This window comes from Leptonotus elevatus, chromosome 18, assembly GCF_054856555.1.
Source record: "Leptonotus elevatus isolate MCC_2025b chromosome 18, RoL_Lele_1.0, whole genome shotgun sequence".
Classification (NCBI taxonomy): Eukaryota; Metazoa; Chordata; class Actinopteri; order Syngnathiformes; family Syngnathidae; genus Leptonotus; species Leptonotus elevatus.
The window spans coordinates 8,759,244-8,781,712 of NC_141256.1; the positions used below are offsets into that span (position 1 = coordinate 8,759,244).

Below are 22,469 nucleotides of genomic sequence, written 5' to 3' on the forward strand. Positions count from 1 at the left end.
CTGATTGGCGGATAGCGCGAAGGCTGAGAAAAGAGGACGGCGACTGAAAGAAAGGGATTCGAAAAGGGCAAAATAAGGGGAGCATTACGAGGAGACAGACGTCTGACGGGGGAGTTTCTGAGAGGAGCCATTTTCCTTTGCTACTGTAAATAATAGCCCCCGCTTGAGTTGGACGGCCTTCACGGCTTCTTTTGTGCACTGTGACATCTTAGGTTCCCCAAAGAGTGAGAGAGCTGGGCTCGAGCTTGGCATGGGAACCGCAGAGTATTAGCACCATATGAGTATGAGGGAAAGTAAGCCTCCGCAGGTCGACGGGAAGCTGCCAACACACACTCCTGCCTCTTTATCCCACTAAAACCCACACAGGCAGGAGACCAACTAATAATTCACATAGCTGTACTCACCCGTGGCTTTATTAAATTCGGGTTCCAACAGTTCTGCCATCAAATTTGTTCTTAAATCCGTATTATGCACTCTTTCAAAAAAGAAGAAGAAGAAAAGATTGTGGCATTCAACAATGTCAATACAGTGTAGCCGCCAAGGGTGAAGACAATTCGTTCCGCGACGATTATGCTTCTTCTTCTTCTTTTTTTTTTTAATTATCTCTCACTTGTCCATTAGGAAGTTATGGAAACAGACATTAAAAGTTCAAGGGCCTCTATCAGCCCAATAAAAAATGAATTTTTGCCGTCTAAAGCCGTCTATGGCAGTGAATGTGTTAACTGCCGCCCAGAGGTGCCAAATCCATGTCCAGAAAGTAAAAACCCGGCCACAGTTTGGCTTTAGCCTCAGGTGCTAGTTAGCTAGCTAGCTAGCTAGCACACATGGTGCTTGTTTTCCTGCTATGGATCTAGCTAGCCAAACTGTGGCAGGGTTTTTACTTTCTGGACCTGGATTTACCACCTCTGCTGCCGCTATGCAAAAACCTGTCTCAATTTGTCATTGGCATAGATGTTTACAGAATACAGTATCAAACAAACTGCTCTAACTGTGCTAGTAACTAGTAAGCCTTCAATATAAGTCCAAACCTCTTCAGAGAACTTAAGACCTCCAAGTAGTAGAACAACTGCTTCAATTAGTGGCTTTTGATGGAACAACAGAGTGAATCAGTCATAAAATCATAAGCTACGAGTCTTTGTTGGCAGATCTGGAACACACAGAGGAAGGATGTTATGATATGCAAATGATATTTGATGGTGTGGTTTTAAAAGCGGAGCTGACACATGCTCCCCTGCTACGGTGAGTCCGTGTGTTTAATATTAAGATGAAAGCATGACATGAGTCAAGAATAACAAGGAGGCTGCAGTTGGACCACCAAACATGCTCTGGTCAGAGGTAGGTCTATACAGTGCGTTGAATATGCATTGTGCACTAGAACTGACGGACCTTGTATGAGGTCAATCAGACTGTGAGATCTTGAATCATTCGACGCAGTACCTATAAATCAAAGGTTGTTTTGAGGTTTATTACTTTATCGTGGCGAACTCATGACTCATGAAAGGTGGCCGCAGTACAAACAACGGCGACAAGGATCATACCAAGCCAGTAGAACAACAAAAGACGTCAACGTTTCCTGTACTGGTCATCATATGTCCGCAGGACGTCCGAGAAGACGGAAGATACCATCGCTGAAATCAATGTCGATGACGATTCACCTGCCTAATGATCTCGCATCCTGTTTGATAGCTTCATCTGTAAACAACTACATGAGACATGCAGGAAATAGGGTGGAGCGGTGGGGTGATTGTTCTTCCTGTTTTTTGCAGAAACAGTTTGCAGCAGATCATTTGTGTCGCTTGATGCTCCAAAGATTCATTAGTTGAAAGCAGAAACCGTTTTTCATTCATTGAGCAATTTAGAGTTTTTAATCAACCCAAGAAAGGGAAGAAGAAGATGACCCTTGATTGATAAGTTATAGAGAATAAATGCAACGATATGATTGGATGATCGGAGGTACCATTGTCTGCCTTTGTTTCTGTTTAAAAGTGCGAGGTGTTGAGTTACTTTGGCTCTATGTAGCTGTTTGTGGTTTTTCAAGGTTTGGGATAATAGCAGCCTGTCCCTGACCCGCATCTCCTCTGTTTACACTGGTCACTTCTACTCCAGACTGCAGCGGTCGATTGACTTGCTATGCTATGCTAAACTATGCGCTATGCGATTTTTCAGCGGTGTGTTTAAGAGGGCTTCCAGCAGTGAAGTTATCAAAGGTCAAGGTGTGACGCCATCTGCAATTGAGCAGTGAACATGTGTGCTTGTGTTTTTACTTGAAGAGCTGGAGCAAACATTGAGAGAAACTTTATCCGTGTCAGGAAGTTTTGCGTTGGGCGGGAAGGAACAGCAGCCACCGACTCCCATTGAGGGGACTTTCCTTCATCCTGCTCGGTTCAGAACGCAGAACAATGACCAGATGGCTCTCCCTCGCACACTCGCAATCATCACAAGCTTGAAAACACTTGATCACAGCGGGCTGCCTGTGCACCTTTGAGCTGGCTGATTCCTGATCTTTGCTAGCTGATATGACTTGGCTCTAAGCCAAGGTGGCAAAGCCAGGACCAGATAGTAAAAACCCTGCCACAGTTTTTACTTTACAAGATAAACGAGGTTCTTTACCTGCTGGTTAGTAGAACAGTGGCAGGGTTTTTACTTTCTGGATCTGGATTTGCTATGGGACAAAATACACAATATCAACAAAGGTATTGTTAGTCAATTAAATAATCAGGAATTGGACGAGACCCCTTATTGTCCCTTGAAGCTTAATTTGGGACTGTCCATTGACATGCCGGATTATTACATGCGTTTATATTTGTGGGAAACAATATGAGGAGCATCTTTTTCTTGTTTCAAGTCACAGTACTGCATGTTTTAGAAGTTTCCCTACTCTAACATACCTGATTCAAAGGATCTGCTCATCAGCAAGCTCTGCAGAAACCTGATAATGATCCTGATTATTCGATTCAGGAGTGTTGGGGAGCAAAACCTCAAAAACATGCAGGACAACGTCCCTCGAGGACTATTGGTTTAGAGCAATCTGCACAGACTTTGGGATATTTGTGTAATTAGATACTTTGACGAGTGACGAAGACAGAACCAGGTCTGGTGTGAAATATAAAATACTTTTCGGACGACACAGCAGAGTGAAAGAGGTGAGTTTTCTCTATTACAGCTCTTGCCAGGTCGACTTCATGCCCCAGTGATGGTGCCATTTAGTGACTCGGGGGAAAAAAAAGTATTTTGACTGGCAGGTCCTGTTAAAGGGGATAATAGGCCAAATGTCTGAAAGCTACTCTTACTCCTTTGCTTGGTGGTTTGCATGTCTGCCACACAGGAGGTTCGTGGTTTGAATCTGGGCTCCGGCATACGCTGTCCTGGTGACTCTGGCTTCCTCCCATATTCCAAACACATGCATGTTAGTTCTCAGGGCATTGAATTGGACTGTTTTGGTTGTATTGGAAATTGGTTTGCTTCTTCCATTCATACAACAAGGCTCATGTTAGGACAGCACAATCCTAGACTAGAGAGGTTAAACACAACCAGAACACTCCATTTCCGACTGACTCTTTGCCCTGAGATTGAAATGACCTGGATAAATGAGAAAATTCGTAAGATCAAGTTGTAGTGCCCCAAGTTCCCTGCAATTGCCTGGCATTCAGTCCGTGGTATACCTGACCTCTTCCCCAAAATCAAATGGATAGGCTCCTGCTCATCTGTAACCCTATAAGTACCAGTGGGTCTACAGCCAAATGTCATTATATAAGGTGAAAATGCAGGCATTTCAAAATAACACCATTGGTTCTTTAAATTCTTTGTGGGCCAATATCTTATGTACCCTTAAGTTTGCTGTTTCCAACCCCTACATAGTCAATAATCTAGAGTGGATGTCTGCACTCAAGTCAGAAATCAGTTTGGCAGCATGCCCTCCTTTCCTATCCTCTTCCACATGACTTGGAGCCATAAATCTAGACCACGCTCATCACATTTTGGGTCAGCTGTCCACCGCAGTCCGGGCTGCTCCCCGCTTCTTTGCGGCCATGCCCCAAGGGAGGACAGCGCGAAGACCAGTTGGTAAGACGAAGTGAGAGGAACGAATCTCGCAGCAATAATTGGTCAGGAAGTGGGCTGCTCAGATACGCAAGCTTCTCTCGCCCTGTCTCCCCCCGCCCCCTCCTCCGAGTCAGTGGGCAGTCAGTTTGGTTGCTTCGATCTAATCCATCCCCCCAACCATCTCCCTGACTCTCTTACTTTCTCACAGTGCCTCTCACTATAGGAGCTGACCTCATACAGGTGTAGAGCACAGATTGGATTGCCTTGACAAAAACCCCGTTTATTTCAACTTCGGACCCTCAACCCTCGGACATGGGATTAACGTGTAAAGGGATACTGAGGTACCGGCATCAGAGGCAAGGCTAGCCCTGGGAATGTTCACCCGGAGGTGAGTGACAGCTTGTCATTGTCTTTGCGTGTGATTGCGGGCTTACAGCACGAGGAGTGTTGTCCAAGTGCAAAACAACAAACTGGGCTCATCGAGTCAAGTCCAAGTATGATTTTACTTGGCTGATTTCACCAAAGCCACTTAGATTGTGTGTAATTGTGCTGGGAAAACTTTTCATTTTAGTTTAAATGCCACCTCTGCCTGCTCATTTAATTACACAGCTGGCAAAATACCACTTTGGATCTTTAGGTCAATGAGGTAAGACATATCGTCGGAAGACCTGTCTTGCTTTGAAGCTTATTAAAGTAAAAGGGCAATTCTGGTACGAATCGGAGTGCACACACGCCCCAATTTTGGTGAACTGGGGCAGCGAGCAAATGGGACACACACCAAGGGGACAGATTTATTGTGGCCAGCAGTGGTTGACACCATTGTGGCACATAGTTAATTAGAACATTGCATTCAACCACTGTGTTGTCAGTCATTTTTAAGTGAAATAATTGTGTAAATGTGTATTTTAGTGTATGTCACATGTTTCCCCTTGATGGCAAAAAGTCCCTCGCTCCCTGCTCTGCTGGACTCCTTTTCCTGCAGCGGGACCCTCGTCCTGCATTTTTAATCTCAGGCCAAACACAGCTTCCTTTACATATCCGCCACTGTATACTCTCAATAACTCACATGCACTTTTTTTTTTTTTGCCTTTCCTGGGTTGAGCTACATTATATCCATGGTGCCACCCTGCTAGTTATTATACATTATATACACTGTGTCTATTCCACCAGGACGGTTCCTCAATTTGCCGGACATTCTTTTCACTTCTCTTTGCACTCCTATTCTCTTTTAACTGAAACATCTTTGAGGAGGACGGCAAGACTCCCAAATTCCTGAACTTGTCTTGGCACTGTAAGCAGACAGCAGACAACCTTGGGGAATACCAACCGGGAATCCTGCAGCCCCGTAAAATCTGGGAAAAGAAAAATTGATCCGGAACTGAATTCCTTAACTGAACAAATTAACCCTTTATTTATTCTATGAATGGATTGAGTTTTCTAATGTCAACTTCAATTTCAGACAGAGCATGTGAGATTGAGAGAGTTAGTAATGGTTGTCCAGTGTTTACGTTTTAAGGGAGGCGAGTGGGCGAAGACAAGAGAGATTAATTAAAGATGGTGACAACAAAGAGCCCTGTGAGTTTTGTGTGTGCGCGCGTCTATGGCATGAAAACGAGTGTCTGCAGATGATCCATCTGGCCTGTGACAAGCACAGCGAGGGTCTCCAAGGGAGGGGGAAACTGTATATGAATGACCCCCCCCACACACACACACCACCACCACCCGCAAACTCGTGTCATTAGTCACAGTCTCGCTCATTCTTTGCATCCGTTCTTCTTGTGCCCTATTCTGACTCTTATATGTCGTATCGTTGCACACTCTAAAGCGTTCTCAAGAGGCTGCTTTAAGGCTTGTGTTTACTATGCTGTCCAAAGGTAAACACCGCATGTGTGTGCGCTGCAGTAAATGTTGAATAGGCCATGTGTGTGAATCCTGTCCGCTGCTTCAGAGCTAACACTGGGCCAGCGTGATGAGGAACGAAGTCGTTTATTGGCAACAAGCAATTGCTCGCTGTATCCTCACACCATGAAACTTTGCCTTGGGGATGAACGCTTGTTGTCACCATAGTGACCATGCTAGAACGACAGTTTAGCCAAAAAAAAAAAAAAGCCTGAGACTCAGTTCAGTCATTTTGAAATCTCAGTGCACGAAGGCGCCATTTTTTTACTACTTTTCTACTTTTAGGATTTCATTCAAGTTTGTTTTAAAGCCCTCAGTTTAAAAACTGAATAAAACCGAGGGACCATTGTGAATGGATCTTTGCACTTCTGGTGGATTATTTCTAAATTAACCTTTAGGGTTTTGGTAAAAATAGATGAATGAATGGATTAACTTTATTGTGACACAGAGCAACGAAATTGACTTAACACTACAGACTCAAACCTTTCAAGACACATGACAAATAATGACCAACAGAGGGAGACCGGACAGAAATGACAATCGGTACTCGCTTATCAGATCTTAGATAAGAAGGGAAGCCACGAAGGAGAGGGATAAGAAGAAAAAAACTAGCACACGTAGCACATACTGACATTAAAACAAAATCTCAAGACTTGTACGTATAGGGAATGGGGGGATTTATATCTATATCTAGAAATAGACAGTTGATAGTATATACAAGAGTTTAGAAATCTGAAACAACTAAACAAATTCAACTCCCAACAGACATAACCATCCAAAGTGGCATATGATCCTGAATAACTGTCTTTACGCTGAAGTTAGCTTTAGCTAACATGCCTTAGCTCAAGCTAAAATCGATATTAGATGTACACCCAGTTGATCAATTGCAATACGCGAAAAGTTCAATTCCCCAGCATTCACCAATTTGTCTACCTGTTTTTACGTGTTGTGAAGCTGTGAACCCATCTTTCAGGGAGCACATACGGGGCATCAGATAAGGCAGACCGCCGCTGCAATTCTCTGTCATCGGCTGGTCGCGCTTGGCTGAAGCCAGGCGTTCGGACTGTCGCCGCTGTATGTGTTTACCAAAGTTAGAGGTGCCCATTACGCTCGGGGGGGAGGCGTTTGGATTGGGAGAGGAGCTTTAAGGTCTTCGTGGGTCAGCGGACCCTCAGGCCATTAAATAAGGGTCGTGCTTCTTGGGGTACGGTGAATGGTTAAGAGGGGGCTTGATTATTGTATTGGTAGGGAGCTGGCTGGTGGCCCCATGCTGCTGGGACTCTCAGTCTTACCGTCGGTCCGCGTCAACACTTTGGCCTGAGACTATTCTGACACATCAGCTTCTTTTCCTCGCAGATTGCGCTGCTGTTGTCCAGCTGGTGCTGCCTAATACTAGATAGCACAGGTAAGCTAGCACTAGCTAGACTGATAGCTAATGCTAGCATAGTGTCCATATCAATTATGATCCTGATGTCACTCATTAGGCCCAGCCTCCTTTAACGTCACATACAGACACTACTTTTCTATATATGTACCTTTTGTTTACATTTGTTTTAGTGTTTTGTATTTTTGATCGGGTCTCTCATCATGGATGTTCATCTATTGCGAGCAGTTCTGGAACATATCCCCATGTGACAAATAGGAGTCCACTAGATGTTTCTGGAAGTTCCCTTTAATGCTTTTTAGGAACACTAAGGAACATTCAGTTTATGTTGATTATGGCAGCACCATATGGACAAAAGCGGTAATGTTATTTCTGAAGGCAGACCACATTTCCCATGAGGACAATCGCATTGCATTTTTTTATTAGCTCACACCAGCGAGTGAAATCCGGGCCAATGTTGATCCTTGACTGTCCTTCTCCAGGTATCTTCCATTTTTCTTTTTTCTTTTTTGTCTCCTCAGGCAAAACTTTTCAGTTGTTTCGCAGCTTCTGCCAAGAAAGCAGCAATCGTGCGTCGTCATTCAAATTGACTTCCGTCTTTGTAAAGAATGGGGAAAGGGGGAGGTGACGTATGCCATAAAGCAGTCAGCACATTTGTAGTTTTTTGTTTGGCAGTGTTCCTACCATCCTCCTCAAAGTTGCTTAGTGCCAGTAAAAATGATCCATTCAAATAGTTTGAAGTTGATGTTTCATCAGAAGAGTTATGAAAATATTTTATTAAGGTTGAAAAGTTCCTTAGTGCTACTTTAATACTCACTATCAAGATTTTACACTTTGTGGTTGTCTGCTAATACAAAGGTTGTTGGTTTGATCTTCAGTCCTGGTGACTATGTTGAAATATCCATGAGCAAGACTCTGAATGCTAACTGATGGGCGAATGTGATGCAATGTAAAGTGCTTTGAGCACCATATGGTGTAAGTGAAATTCAAACCATTTATCTTTTTTTTTGGTCATATTTTCGTATTTCTGTCTTTTTTAAGTTTGTGGCCATTTTTGCTGTGGGATGCATCTTTTTTTTTAAATTACAATTCAAACAGTACTTGGTCAACTAGACTCTCATAGTCTGTTTGTGATTTCAGTAGTAGAAGTAAGATGAATGAGTGGTTAGCACATCTGCCTCATAGTTCTGAGGTTGAGGGTACAAATCCAAGGTCTAGACATACTGTGCGGAGTTAGCATTTTCTGTCCATGCTTGCACGGATATTCTCCAGGGTCCACCAATTCTGGTCCTCGAGGTTCGGAATCGGTGAACCCTTCTCTTGGCTTTCAACCACATTTCAAAAAGACTTCAATTGGCCAATTGGTGTGAGTGCTTGATTGTCTATACACGTGCTGTGATTGGCTGCCGACCAGATCAGGTGTACCTCGTTACTTGTCCTAAGTCACCTTGATAGACTTCAGTTCACCTGTGACCCCAGTGAGGTTAAACATGGGTCCTCTCTCCTCCCTTCGCCCTAACATTCGTGTACATGATGCGTCTTGGCCTCCCGTGTCTTTTCTAACACGTCTTTGTCCTGGTTGAGTTTTCTTTTGATCTTGCACACACTCAATGCTGAACTTAGAGCTTTTGTTTGAGCCGGACTATTGATCAAGCGCTCCCACACGCAGACACGCCACGTAAAGCGTTAGAGTCTGATTGTACGCGAAGCCTCGAACGTTGAGAGAAAAGATGAGAGAACTTAATGGAGAACTCCTTCTTGTCATTTGTGGCATGGGAGTGCTGGGTGGGGAGGAGTCAGGGGGAGGGGAATGAGCCAGCAGGGAAGGAGCAGAGGCCATTCACGCACACACTCGGGAACACTTTTAGACACACTCGTGCGTGCGGTGGATGTGTTGCCCACGGGAGGGAAGGATGAAGAGCAGAGCGAGGAAGGGATCCCCCCACAGAACTGCACTGACCCAAAGGACACAGTAGCAAGTCGCCGTGTAAACGTTTGAGTGGAAGTGAGCTGAGCAGAGCATTTCCAGAGCGAAGGCATTCACTATGAAAGGAAGAATGTGGGTCATTTGAGGGAATCGACTTCTTGGAATACTCGGACTATGTGATGCAGTGGGGAAATCCTTCACTTGGGCACTTTTGAAACTTTTATTTGTCACCATGCCAACTGGTAAGCATAAAAAAAACACTCAATGCATGCGTTTGTAGATTGATTCCAAAGAAAAAGTTGTCTTCAAACTAAATTCATGCTGAAGAGCTCTGACAACTTTACATGATTAGTGTGTGATGGTGCAGTGTTGGTTTTTGCTGGTGTGTGTGTGTGTGAGATTTAGTCCTCAGTTGACAGTTGTGTGTGAAGTGGCTCCACAGCGTCCGGCCTGTTGTATGAACACGGTCCCTGCGTTTGTTTTCTTACGCAGGGCGTTCTCACAGGTTCAACTCCCGCTGAGTCATTTGGACCTGATGTGGATTTTGATTCCTGATTGAGAATACATTGGATTCGCCACAGGCCAAATATTTAGTTGAGTTTGTTTTTAACGCATTTGTGGTCCACAATTGTAATTGAGAATCTTTTCAGGGGGTATTTCTTTAAGTGAAATTTGTGCAGCTGTAGCGGTTTAAATACACATTTTTACTCCTATACTTTTGTTTTGTTTTGGGGGTGGGGGGGGGGGTGATTTAGGGAATAGTAGATTAGTAATCCAAAAATGTAGTTTCAGTCAGTTTGAGCCTTTTAAAGTCTACTTTGTGTGATTTAGATTTGTAGATGCTGTAAATGTTTGGAGTTTTGTAGTCAACGATTATCTCAGCAAACAAATAATTGTAATTTTTTCACATAAAAAAAAATGTCCATCCTTATTTTAAAAACACGACAATTTCAAACATAAATTATTAATAATAAAATAGGCAAAAATGTTGATCATTGTTTTCTAAAGTAAAAGTATTTTTTTATTTTGGTGCAAAACAAAGATAATCAGTCCGCTTTCTTTAAGAACTACAAAAATCTGAGAATATTCACTGCTGAGTTAAAATTCCAAACATTTGGAATTTTTTTAATTAAAAATGTATCTAAATGATTCATCAATCATCAAAAATGATTAGTGATTAATTTGATAATCAATTAGTTGTCAATTAAACATTTCACCTCTACAATTTAATAATTTTTTGATTTTTTTCATAACAATTATTTCAAAATACCATTTTAAAGAGAAAGTGTGTCGAATCTTTCCAATTTTCAATGTTAATTCATTTTAAAGGGACAGTATGAATTATTTAGCGCCATCTTGTGGTGAACTAACAATTAATTAATTAAAAAACATTCATTTCAATAATGTGCAAAAAATATGTTCTCTCACATCAACGTACAACTTAATCGTAATTCTAGTAATTGCTAATTATATTACATAGGTGGCGTCGCGCCTTACAGGAGGCTGAAATGTTTCGCCGCCATCTTTATGCTACGGATACCTGAAGGAGAAGAACTTCCCGAACGTACTAGTGCGCATGCTTCAAAACGCATGTGCTTCAAACTTGCATTCTATTAGTTCACTACTCGATAACACAAGCTTAAGTTGGGTGAAAATGCTGGTTGCTATGGCAAGAATAGAACCGATAACTCCAGAGAAGATGTGTATTAATGTGGAGGCAGTATTGCAAAAAAAGCAATAGTGTGCTCGCAAAATCAACTGAAATTTCACAAAATGTTTGTAAACCGATTCAATGTTACATGAGTCTCTGGGGGTCTGTAAATGTTGAATCAGGACATAAGTAGCGCCTAGCTTAAGTGATGGTGGGAAAAAGTTGGCTTGAGTGAGTGTAACATTGCAAAGTTCTCTAACCTATTTTTACTCGTATAGCGACAACAACCGCAAATTGCTGTATATGGGGGGTCAATAGGGGGCCCCGGTCCTTTTATGTACATGGGAGAAAGGCTCTCTGTCTAGCACTTTGAAACATAATGAATTTGACTGAGGGGAATAAAAGAGCAAAATCATCTGTTTTTCCAATGTAGTAATCAAAAGCATGACAACAGTTTTATGAGTTTAACGGCTTTCAACTCTGAAAGCCAATACACGCCAGCTTCCTCTCGCTGGGAGTGTTGGGATGCCATTCTGCAGCCTGTGACCCAAATTAGAGCCTTAAGGGTAGCCCAATTGGGGTAGGGAGCAGGGAGGGGGGTCTACAAATGGCAAAGCAAGGAAAAAGAGAAGGGGGGGGGGTGTAATTACTGTTTGAGGCAAAGTGTTTGGTTCTGAGGTGATGGAGACAATAGCGAGCCGTCCGTCCAACCCGCTCCCCCACCCATCTGCCCCCCCCCCCCCCCTCAATACATCAGGCATGAGTGGGTGAAGAACAAGGGTCAAAACGGAGGGCACGTCCCTTTTGGGATCATTTGTTCTAATCAATAAGCCTCCTTTGATGTGTGTGGAAAATGTCAGGCAGTGAGGTGTTCCAGCGGGCTGAAATCCAATCGGGTCAGAGAATGAGACGAGGGTCGCACGGGTGTCCCAAAAGGGCGGCCATCCCTAAAAATAGGCGGTGTAAGTTTGCGCTGGGATGTTTTCCTCACCCAGGGCTGCGGATTTCACCTGCATGTCAAGAACAAAAGTGAAACTTGTTGCAAGCGGATTAGGGAATTTATGAGTCATTGCACTTGTGCATGTTGACCTTTATTGTTCACTGCCAGGAAATTAAAAACAAAAACATTTGCAAATGATTAGCAGTAGAAGCTGTGTGTGTTTATTTTAACCACTTTTTGTGAGGCCGTTAAAACCACAGCACTCTATTGAGTCACACACTAATTATGGTTTTTTGTGCAACTGTATATTATAGTGGTTTTCGTGATTTTAATCTGTTCCAGAAAGTCTGAAAATGAAAGTACTGTCTACTTCCCATAGGACATTGGTTCTCAAATGGTGGGTCAAGGGCCCGAAAGTGGGTCATGGGGCCATTTGGGTTGGGTTGCGCAAAAATCATTTAAAACACCGTTTGAGAATATAATATACTCTGCATGTGTTTCCAGAGTCTATTTTTAAACAAAACAAGTTATTTGTTGCTGTTAACGTCTATAAAAAATAAGTTGAGATTTTGCAACAATTGGCGAATGTGGGTCTGGGTGACAATAGTTCCATTGACAAAAAATAAATTTGATTGAGAATAGCTAGGAATGGTCAATACTTTTTTTTTTTTTTTTCAGATCAATACTAAACTCTTGAGTAGACAGACGTTCCTTACAATTTTGTTTGAGATTTCCATAAAAGGATTACAAAAATAAAAACTTTCCTTAAAATGTTCTTAAAAAATTTGGGGGGGAAAAAACCTTTCCTTAAAACTTCCTTAGCATGGCAGTGTGTATGATAAATTTGTAAACCTATATTAGCATATACTTTATCCCCGTATAGCCTTTTCCTTAAAATTTCCTTAAATATTTCCTTTAAAAAATTAAAATAAAATAACTTTCCTTAAAATGTTCCTTAAAATATTTATATATATTTTTTAAACATAAGATTTCCTTTAAAAATTCCATTTAAAAAAAACTTTACTTATAGTTTCCTTTTATATATATATAAAAAAAAAAAAAAGTACAAACTTTCATTAAAATTACCTTTTAAAATGTACTTAAATAATAAATAAATGTCCTTTGAAATTTGCTTCCAGATACTTTGAAATAAGTCTGGGTATTAGACCGATACGGTTCCTGGTATCGGTTCTCGCCCGTCCCTAAGAACAAATATTTTACATACGAAAAAAATTATGTGTACAATATATATATATATATATATATATATATATGAATGAATAAATAATGGAGTGGATTAATTAATTTTTAACATCACTTTTATCTTTATTGAAGACACCTGATCACATACGGCGGGGAAAAATTACAGAGTGAAGTCTTTTTCATCCTTTGCTACAATTTTTTCATTGAATTCTATCATGTTTCGCGCCTTTTTTGTAATCAAATCTCCAGGAAATTTCTGTTGTTCTGTTGTTGTTGTTGTTGTTGTTGTTGTAAAAAGTAATCAAACGGTAAATATTGCACAATGCAAGCTTTTAGGCAACAACAACTCTCCCGGTCTGCTCGGCAAAACTCAAGCAACTTGGTTCAAAAGTCAGACCTTGTTTATTGATTATGATTCAAATCACAATTGAAACCCAAATATTTTTTGTTGTTTTCTACATAAAAATAAAATGTGTGGATTTATATGCTTTCATTAGAGAATTTCATATGGCTAATAAGCTCACACCATTATGTTAGTTTACAAATCAATTTCTAGGTTTTAAAAGTGGACGCATTTGTGTTCAAATAAAGTCAAAGAAAGTCTTTTTTGTTGTCTTTTGAGACACACAATGTGTGACATGTTTTTTTTATGGACCACCAAAATAAAATCCATTAAGTTGGATCAAGTCGCCGTTTAAACATCAAACCTTGCCAGTGTTCAATGCGCTCTTTCGCCCATCCTCCACAAGAAAACCTGTAACGGATTGCCTAGTCAGCACAGGTCTTTGTTGGGACAGATGATACGTTGGTCCATGTGGCAAACCCCGCCCCCCAAACTACAATCCCACCCTTGGCCTCTCCCACCTCTGGCCTCTCTCCTCTGTAAGGCCTCAGCCCCTGCGCGCCGCTGTGAAATCCTGAGTGACACTTTAAGGTCCTTAGCGTCAGTTGAGATCAAGTTTGCGTCTCTATCACGGGGGGCGTCTTGCTCATGACATCAAATTTGGACTTTGGAGAGTTCCGAAGCTATAAAAGGAGGGCTTGAAATTGCGGGATTGTCACGAGTGGGAGAAAGGAAACATGGGAGGAAAGACGGCAAAGGGAGTGGGTGGCGTTTGACCTTTTGTCCTCCTTTTACGTCTTTTCATCCTACTTTCATTCTTCTGGGCCTCCTCTTCTCCCGCTTGCACATATTCAGCATTTTTGTCATATGACGATATCTTTTCTTGCATGTCATATTTAGACGGTGAGCTCAGTTGGCCTAGAAAAGAGAATACAATGGCCACCAAGGTTGAATTAAACATCTGTGGAATGCACTCAGATCTATTGTTTATTAAAACAACAGTCTGCTGTAATTGAGTTTAATGTAGGCAAGTATTTCCAATCATCAATCTCTTCTTTTTTTTTTCATAGTGCTTTTATAGACAACAAGGCGCTCTAAGTGGCTAGTAGTCCAGCGACAAGCCTCTGTCCACACACTGGCTGTTACATCACAACCCCCCACCCCTACCTACCCACACTGTCTCTTCTTCTCTCTGTGATGTGCATGCACTCATGGCCAACAACAAGGCGCTCTAAGTTGGCCATATCAGCTGTCACTCACGGCTAACAACGAGGCACTCTTAAGTGGCTTATCTGCACCCCAGCTATCATGTCAGATTTTGTTTTTCTTCCCCACTTCCTTCTCTGCATGACATGCGTGAACTCATGGTCAACAACGAGGCGCTCTAAATTGGTCACGTTGAAAAAAATAATAATCCTTGCACCTCGTTTTTTCGTCTTTCTCTATGTAATGTACAGACGTGGCTGACAACGTGACACTCTAGAGAACAATCTGAATGGATGCATTTTGGGGGTGTGGCTAGCTAGCTAACTGCACGTCACATTTGCACCAGATGACCGCAGATACAAATGAAGGCAATCAAGTTCTCATTTAGTGGGGGAGGGGCGGCTCATACCGGACTCCAAAGTGCTGCACCATTTTAGCCACGCCCCCCAAAAATCTGAAAAACTAACCAGCTCTTTTTCCACAATTAAGAACTATGCAGTTCTCAGTCTTTGTACATTCTCAGTAGCTATTTTCAAACATGTATAATGTATTTAGAAACAAATGGTTAGTTTGATGAAAATGTGACTTATTTCCTATGAGGAAATGTGTAAAAATGTGGTTTAGCAGCGTCCCGGAACGGATTGTTTTCATCCCGCAACTTCCCTCTGTGCTCCATAGTTGGGTTTGCTGCCTTTTGATCATGTCTCATGTTCAGCCTTGTTTTATTTGGCTTTTTGTGTGTGTTGTTTTGTACCATATAATATTCAAAGGCAAACGTGGGGAGTGATGTTCTTGGACTGCTTAGCACTGTAGTTTAGCGGTTAGCTCGTGGTATAACATTGTGTCAAGTGCGACGTTTCCAACTTGCACTTGACCAATTTGCCATTCAAGTAGCCAGTGCAGCATCGTATAAAACTCTTTACCTAACTCACATTCGTTTTTGATATTTTCATTTAAAATGTTTCCAGCAGAGGCTTAACTGCTCGTCGCAAGATGCTCACAAACCGTCTGAAAGCGGGGCCGTAAAAAGACAAGGGTGCTCGCAGCTGTTTGCCGGCCACTCTGACAATAACGAGCACTTGCGGGCCGTAAAGCGTGACGTGTGACACAAGCGGATTGACTGGTGGTAAAGCTACGAGAGTCGTCCTCGATTGCAGCTATGCAGCGGAGTTGGCTGCTGACTTTATTGCACGGGGCCACCTGGGTTGAACTCTTGACTAAAATCACACAATGAAGCTCGTATACTTTACGAGAAATGACTGAGGCAGCACGGTGCGCTAGTGTTTGTTACGTCTGCCTCACAGTTCGAAGGTTCAGGGTTCGAATCTCAGCTCAAGTTTTTATGTTTTACCCTCATCTATCTAGAATTCAAATCTGACTTTCGAAAAATAATGTCTACTGTATAATCTAAATGTATGCATCTACATTAGGAAAAAATTGTGTTGGAATTTTCGATATCACCGATACCAAGTACAGATACCACTAGTACTTTTTATACATAAAATATTGCAAAAACAAAAACAATGACAGCTCATTTTAAATAGAGACATTTTTCCCCCAATATAGCATTTTTCTTCAAATTGCATGATCATTTCTAGTTCCTGATCATTAAAGGGCCACAAGAGGGTGTATTGGCCGCCGTCGCAAGTACAGATACCTTGAAATATAAGACCTTAAAGGTGCATTGTGTCGTTTTAAAAGGGTAATATTAAAGCTCTTTGTACTCGCACGCGCACCATGAACGAGCCTGACACAGATCCTGCAGTTACGCTTTGGGCCAGAGGTGGCAGTCGTGAGTATAAAAAAAAAAGTGACAAACTGCACAAAGGTCCTTTAAGGAATGAAGGTCTCTATTTAACAGTTTATGAATTTGTATTAAAAGAATGATTGTCAAAAAGTTGTTTTGTTAATACTCTACAGGCGTCTGTTGTTTTTCCAAATAACCGCCGCGATGTCAAAACAAAACCTAAATAAGCTTTTTTTTTTCTTTTTTTTTTTGTGAAACTCTTCTTTTGTCAATGCAGTGCTGCTTGATCTTCCCTCTTGCCGCTTTGGCTCTACAGGCCTGATGTTAAACATATTAAACTTGGCTGACTCGTCGTCATGACTCCAACCTGCTCCCCAAAACTCCCTCTGCTCTTTGTCTTTGTCAACTTAAATGAAAAGCAGAGATTGAAGCCCGGTTGCTGAGATGATTCACTCTGGTTTTTTTTTTTTTCTGGTGCGTGGTGGGGAACACACCCTCACACACACACACACACAGAGGGGGGAACAGTCCCAACCTGTATGACTTGCAACCTAATTAGAGATCATTTACATGGATCAGGTTGAACATAATCAGGCGAGGAGGTGACCAACGCTTACTTGTGTGTGCGTGCCTTCTTCTGTATGTGTACACGAGCCAGTTCACCCAGGAAACGTGCGGGGTGGGTCCCAAACATGAAGCTGGAAGGTGGGAAAGGAGGGCTTGGACAAACACAAGATGGAGCAATCTCTACTCATGTTTGGGTTTCACTGCAAAAGGAAACGCACGGTGTGTGCGCGCGCCCGTTGCCCACCTGTATCTCGATAGAATAGCTAATGTGAGGGTCATTATGCTTTTAACTCGGTTAGTCTTATCTCCTTGGCGATAAACTAGCTGTTACACGCACACATGCACACGCATGCCTTAGTGGAAGTGCATTGCGTCCAGCGATAAGCGCGAGCGTATTATACGTCTTTTTAAAAGAGCAAAGGAAATGGCCGGTTAGCCATTAATATCACGATTGGTGGCGATGTAGGCCTTTGTGCTTTGTATGCCTGCGTTGCTTATCAGAACGCGCCGTGTGTGTATCTTCATCCCCGCGATTCATTCTTATTGTCGGATGTGTAATTGTTAAAAAGTAGGTCACGCAAACGTTTGGACTGACTCGCGCATTGTTGCCAATCATGTTTTGTTTTGCAAAATACACTTTTATGTGACTGGATGCTCCAATTAACTCTTGTTTTACTTGGCTAGGAGAAAAAGAGAAAAAGATGCAATCAAAGCATATCGATATCCGTTTTGAATTAGGGATGCTTGAACTAGTTGACGTCATTTATAGTTTTCTGGAAACACTAATGCTATAATTCATTGCATTTATAAAGCTTGCCAACGTTTTATAATAGGATGCGGTAACAGAATGTGCAAGTCGACCCAAAAAGAGTTTATTTACAAAGTCTGAACATGGCGTTCTGATTGCATTTGTGAATTAAGCAGCAAAATCCACCCATTTTTATCCATGCCAGGAGCGGCCATTTTGTCACTTACTGTCAACTGAAAATGGCATCACAGTTGTTCAAGTAACAACCAATCACGGCTCACCTGTTTTCTGAGTTTGGTCATGTGACGCTTGCAAGCTTACCTGAGCCCTGAGCCACTGTGATGTCATTTTCAGTTGACAGTCAGTTTAAAAATGGCCGACCCCTGAGATGGATAACAACAAGTGGATTTGGCTGCTTAATTCATATTCCACAAATGAAATATTAACTCATTCATGCCCAGCCATTTTCACTGAAGCAACCCCTTCGCTCCCGGCTATTTTACTGGATTTTGACTGATTTTGCAAAGTTCACAGGACATTCTGTTCTTTTGCTATAAAAACATGGAACCTACCAAAAGAAAGATCAGGAAAAAGCATATTTGTATCCAAAAGTCTTGGTCTAATCTCGGGCTCGATACTCTCTGGTCTCAATATAGTCTTGGTCTCAGTTGTTGTTGTCTCTACTAAACAACACTACAGAAATGTGAAGAAAAGAAAATGCTCTGAATATTTTATACAAAATTCTACAACACTTGTTTGTACTCACTCTGCTCTAATCAAAACAAATGTTGACTCTTAAGACATCGTGCTGTAAAAGAAACCCTTTTGATGCCTCGAGTGATCAACCGATTAATCTACAATGCTGGTTTTAATCAAAAAACTTTGTTAAAAAGTCCTTAATATGCAGTTGATAGTGGAAAATCTGTCTAAAAATATCTGACGCATTTTCCGTAGCAACTTCACAATGTCAGCAGTTTTGCTTCAAGCTTGTCATTTGGCTGAGCAGTAGTTTGAGCAGTTGCTACTATCACTCCAACCCGTGATACTCAGCAAGCAGGACGGTTGCCAGAGCGTGCTTGAAAGAGGTGTCAGTGCGGCACAGAGCCCTGTGAGCTACCTACTAGAAAGGTGAGAGAGTGTGTGTGTGTGTACACTCGGTTTCTTTTGAGGCTGCGCTCCGTTTGCCGTTTGCCGTTTCATGTTTCTTTTCTTTCTTTCTTTCTTTTTTTTTTTTTGAAGGTGACTGTGATCTCGGTGACTTTGATGTGAGAAGCCCTCAGATGCTTGGCAGGTAGAGGGCGGTGCAAAGGGCATCGCATGTTGGTGTGTTACTGGAATATTGGACCTGTGGGGTTGAAGTGAGCCCCAATGTGGAGGAAAATTGGGCATTCTGATTGATGGTTAATTAGTTAGGTAGGTAGTTAAGCGCAGGGTTTCCCGAAGATACGATCAGTTTTCTTCTTCTTTTTTTTGTCATCTAGAATAAGTGGTTCGGAAAATGGATGGATAGAATGAACCCTACAAGGGATTCTTGGTTTGTCATGGTCCCAACATACTATCCGTGGTTTTGAGGTTATGTACTGCAGCCTGTGAACTTGGAAGAATCCATTGGATTTTAATGTGTAGCCAGTAGTTTTGTAGTTCTCGAAATCGGTCTTGGTCTCAAGACAACTTGAGACTACTTGCCTTGGTCTCGACCTCCAAAAGTCTTGGTCTTGTGTCGGTCTCGACCTCCAAGAGGCTCTGCCTTGTCTCGGTCTCGACCTTCAAAAGTCTCGGCCTTGTCTCGGTCTCGACCTCCAAAAGTCTCGGTCTTGTCTCGGTCTCGATAATGTATTGGTCTCAGTTGCTCTGGTCTTGCATGCAGCACTAGTAGCCAGATCTATTTTCACTATCAACATTGTGATCAACTGACACATCATGATTTATCAATCATTGGACATCCCTTCTGTTTTCCACTCAATGCTGACCCTTTCACAGAGAAGGGCCTCATAAAACTTCAGGGAGAACTTTGAAGAGGGGTTGGGGTAGTTGGGGGGGAGGGGGGGGGGGGGCGCTTGATCTGATTCATTTCATGACTGCTTTCACTTGAGCTGGCTTGACTGCGGGACTCTGGCAGTTGGTGATCCCATCTCAACGGCTCCATCCACAGACATGAGGCTGTGAGCCAGTTTGGCACCGTCCTAATGTGAAATCGCCACAAACACAAACCTGCCTGTCCTCGTGGAAAAGGGCCTTCCATTCATTGCCTTGGGCGAGCGCGCAGATTTAGACTGTATCTTAATACATCTCTTCATCTAAATGCTCTACATTCCTTTTAATGAGTGTATTATCTTTCTTGGCACGGTGGTGACTGTTGGCTCGTCCTGATAGAATTCTTTCAGTGGCGTCTCAAGGAAAACCATGACAGTTAGCGCTTCTCGTTTGGCGGCTGCTCAGCTTGCCCGTGGTCAGCTGGAATGTAAGGAATTACCTTGGTAAGCAGATCGCGTCTGTAATGAATATGAACGTGCTTTTGTTTTGGGTTTTAATGTAGTGCAATATTTGAGCTTTCAACTCTTATCACCTGAATGATTCTCATTTTTTCCCTACAGACGACTACAGCTATCTGCCTGATGCGTTGCCACCTGTACCTGAAGTCCCGGACTCTGGCCCAGTCCTGAGCTCCAGCGACATCCCCACCCGTTGCCTCCGCAACACGGCCTTCAGTTACGCCTCCTTGCGCTACTGCTCGGCCCACAGCATGGACTCCTCTCACGACAGCATCGAAAGGCCCGTCAGCTATAGCTCCACTTCTTCCTCCGCTTCCTCCCGGGACAGTCACTGCTCACTGGGCAGCCGCTCCACCCTTGTCCACACACCCCACTGTAACCCCGTGAACTCGGATCAGGACTCCGGGGCTATACGTTTGGAACTGGTTCCCGCCCGGCAACTGGGATGCGGCGAGGACAACCCCAGAGATGATGGAGGGATGGAAACAGGAAGGCAGCCAGGCAGGAAGGGCGCTGAACAGACACCGACGGATCACTCGGAAGCGGAGCTGGGTCTCGACAGGGGCATGCAACGGATCGGTCAGGTGCAAGGACCCAGGACGTATGTGGACCGTGTGGTTCAGGAGATATTGGACACAGAGAGAACCTACGTCCAGGACCTGAGAAGCATTGTGGAGGTAAGAAACACTTACTTCCCTTTTGTATATTGTTTGTAGAGGGTACCTGGTAGTCACACAAGCACGGGGACAACATACAAGCCAAGATTCAAACCCAGCACCTCTCAACTGTGACTTGTTTGAACCTCACTTAGGTCAAGGTAGCTTAAGTTCAAAGTGACGGTTGTAAATGTTTCAGTCCAGTAGGTGGTCGACTTTGTCCTTCTGAAGAGTGGGGGTCTTTGAATCAGCTGATAAGACACACAGACATTGTGCATTTCATCACACACGTGACACACAAATACACACGCCTACACACACATACACATTCTCTGCCACTTGTCTGTCAGAAACTTTCAACATAATAGGGTCACCTGTGCTCGCAGCCTACAGGTTCGGTTGAGTTACACGACACCGGTGCCTTTGTACTACAGGAACAGGCGCACATTGAAATCGTGCCCACACACACACACTGTACACACACATATTTAGACAAATGGGCTATTTTTTTTAAAGTCCCGCTCGGAGCTGAATGGATTTTGTTTGCCTCCTTTCAGAGATTTGGAGACTTTGGTTTGGATAGTCTGTGGTAGTTGGCTCACCTTTCTTGATCCTTCCTCATTTGTTATTGCCCCTTTCCTGCTCTCAAATGTTTTGAACAGATGTGATGCATGTTTTTTTTCATGTCTGTTAACCATTTTTGATTGAAGTGATAGTAGCATTAAATGTTTTGGTAAGCCCTTTTCCCACCTCCATGTCCTCATGGACAACTTCAGTCCTGGGCCAACAATGATTTGTGTTGATATTCTTGATGTGCTGTATGCATCTATATCAAAATCGGGACTGTCCGGAACCAGGATGTCTGGTCTCCCTAGCCAAGTGCCAAACACATCAAAACTGCGGCGTATTAATTTATGGAATCTCAATGATTAAAACAAAGATAACAACTAAAGAACATTCTTCACTTATCTTTTGTGCCTTGGACTGACGCCCTTTACCACAGAGTTGGCCCGTCAGAATCATAAGACAATGACGATTACTTTCAACAAACAGCCCAAGAGAATTGAGTCATGAGATTTAATCTTCACATCCCAATCCCGGTTTTCTATTTCCTGATACCTGATGCCTTGAAATTCCATGGTTAACCTCAACCTCCCATTCTACACTGGTCCCTTTTCACACAGAGAATAGTATGATTTGTGCATGCTGTGCACAAATAAACTGTGAAAATCCTTACCATTGCATCTCAGAAGTTCAGCTGATCGGAATCTGGCAATCGCTTCTCCTCAGAAACGGCAAACAATGTCTGACAAGGCTTGTAATCGATGGGATTTTAAAATGAGTTGATCCTCTCAAAACCAGAAGAGAAACTGTTTTGATTCTCACACTGACAGTGAATGCCCAGTTTTATAGACAGTCCAGTAGGTTGCCTGTTGTCAAAATCTTAACAGGAACTGCCAATTCCCAGAGGACGGGATGCGTAGTGGCATAGAACTTTCGGCGTCACACTTCTGATTGATGTTCCGCCTTCCCGTGCTCCTTCTTCCTTCCCTCCCGTCCTTTTCGGATGCAGAGGTGAGGAAAAGGCACAACTCGACAGGAGGCTAGGAAGAGGGATTTAGCTCTGAGATAAGAGTGTCTACAGCAGGTTAAGAAAACACAGAA

The 22,469-nt window shown here is 42.7% G+C and overlaps 1 protein-coding gene across 2 annotated transcripts in view; it reads left to right on the top strand.

Annotated features, from left to right (window-relative positions):
- The first annotated feature begins 4,247 nt into the window (after positions 1–4,247).
- Positions 4,248–22,469, top strand: part of LOC147158468 (pleckstrin homology domain-containing family G member 1) — a 39,577-nt gene continuing 21,355 nt past the window's right edge. The window contains exons 1-2 of one of the 2 annotated variants that reach the window (XM_086061706.1): positions 4,248–4,429; positions 20,251–20,825. In XM_086061706.1, the coding sequence (XP_085917832.1) occupies positions 20,400–20,825 (426 nt within the window). In that variant the 5' untranslated portion in view covers positions 4,248–4,429; positions 20,251–20,399. Of the gene's footprint in view, positions 4,430–9,214; positions 9,494–20,250; positions 20,826–22,469 lie in introns of those variants that run through there. The other variant, XM_086061705.1, reaches the window with a different exon arrangement.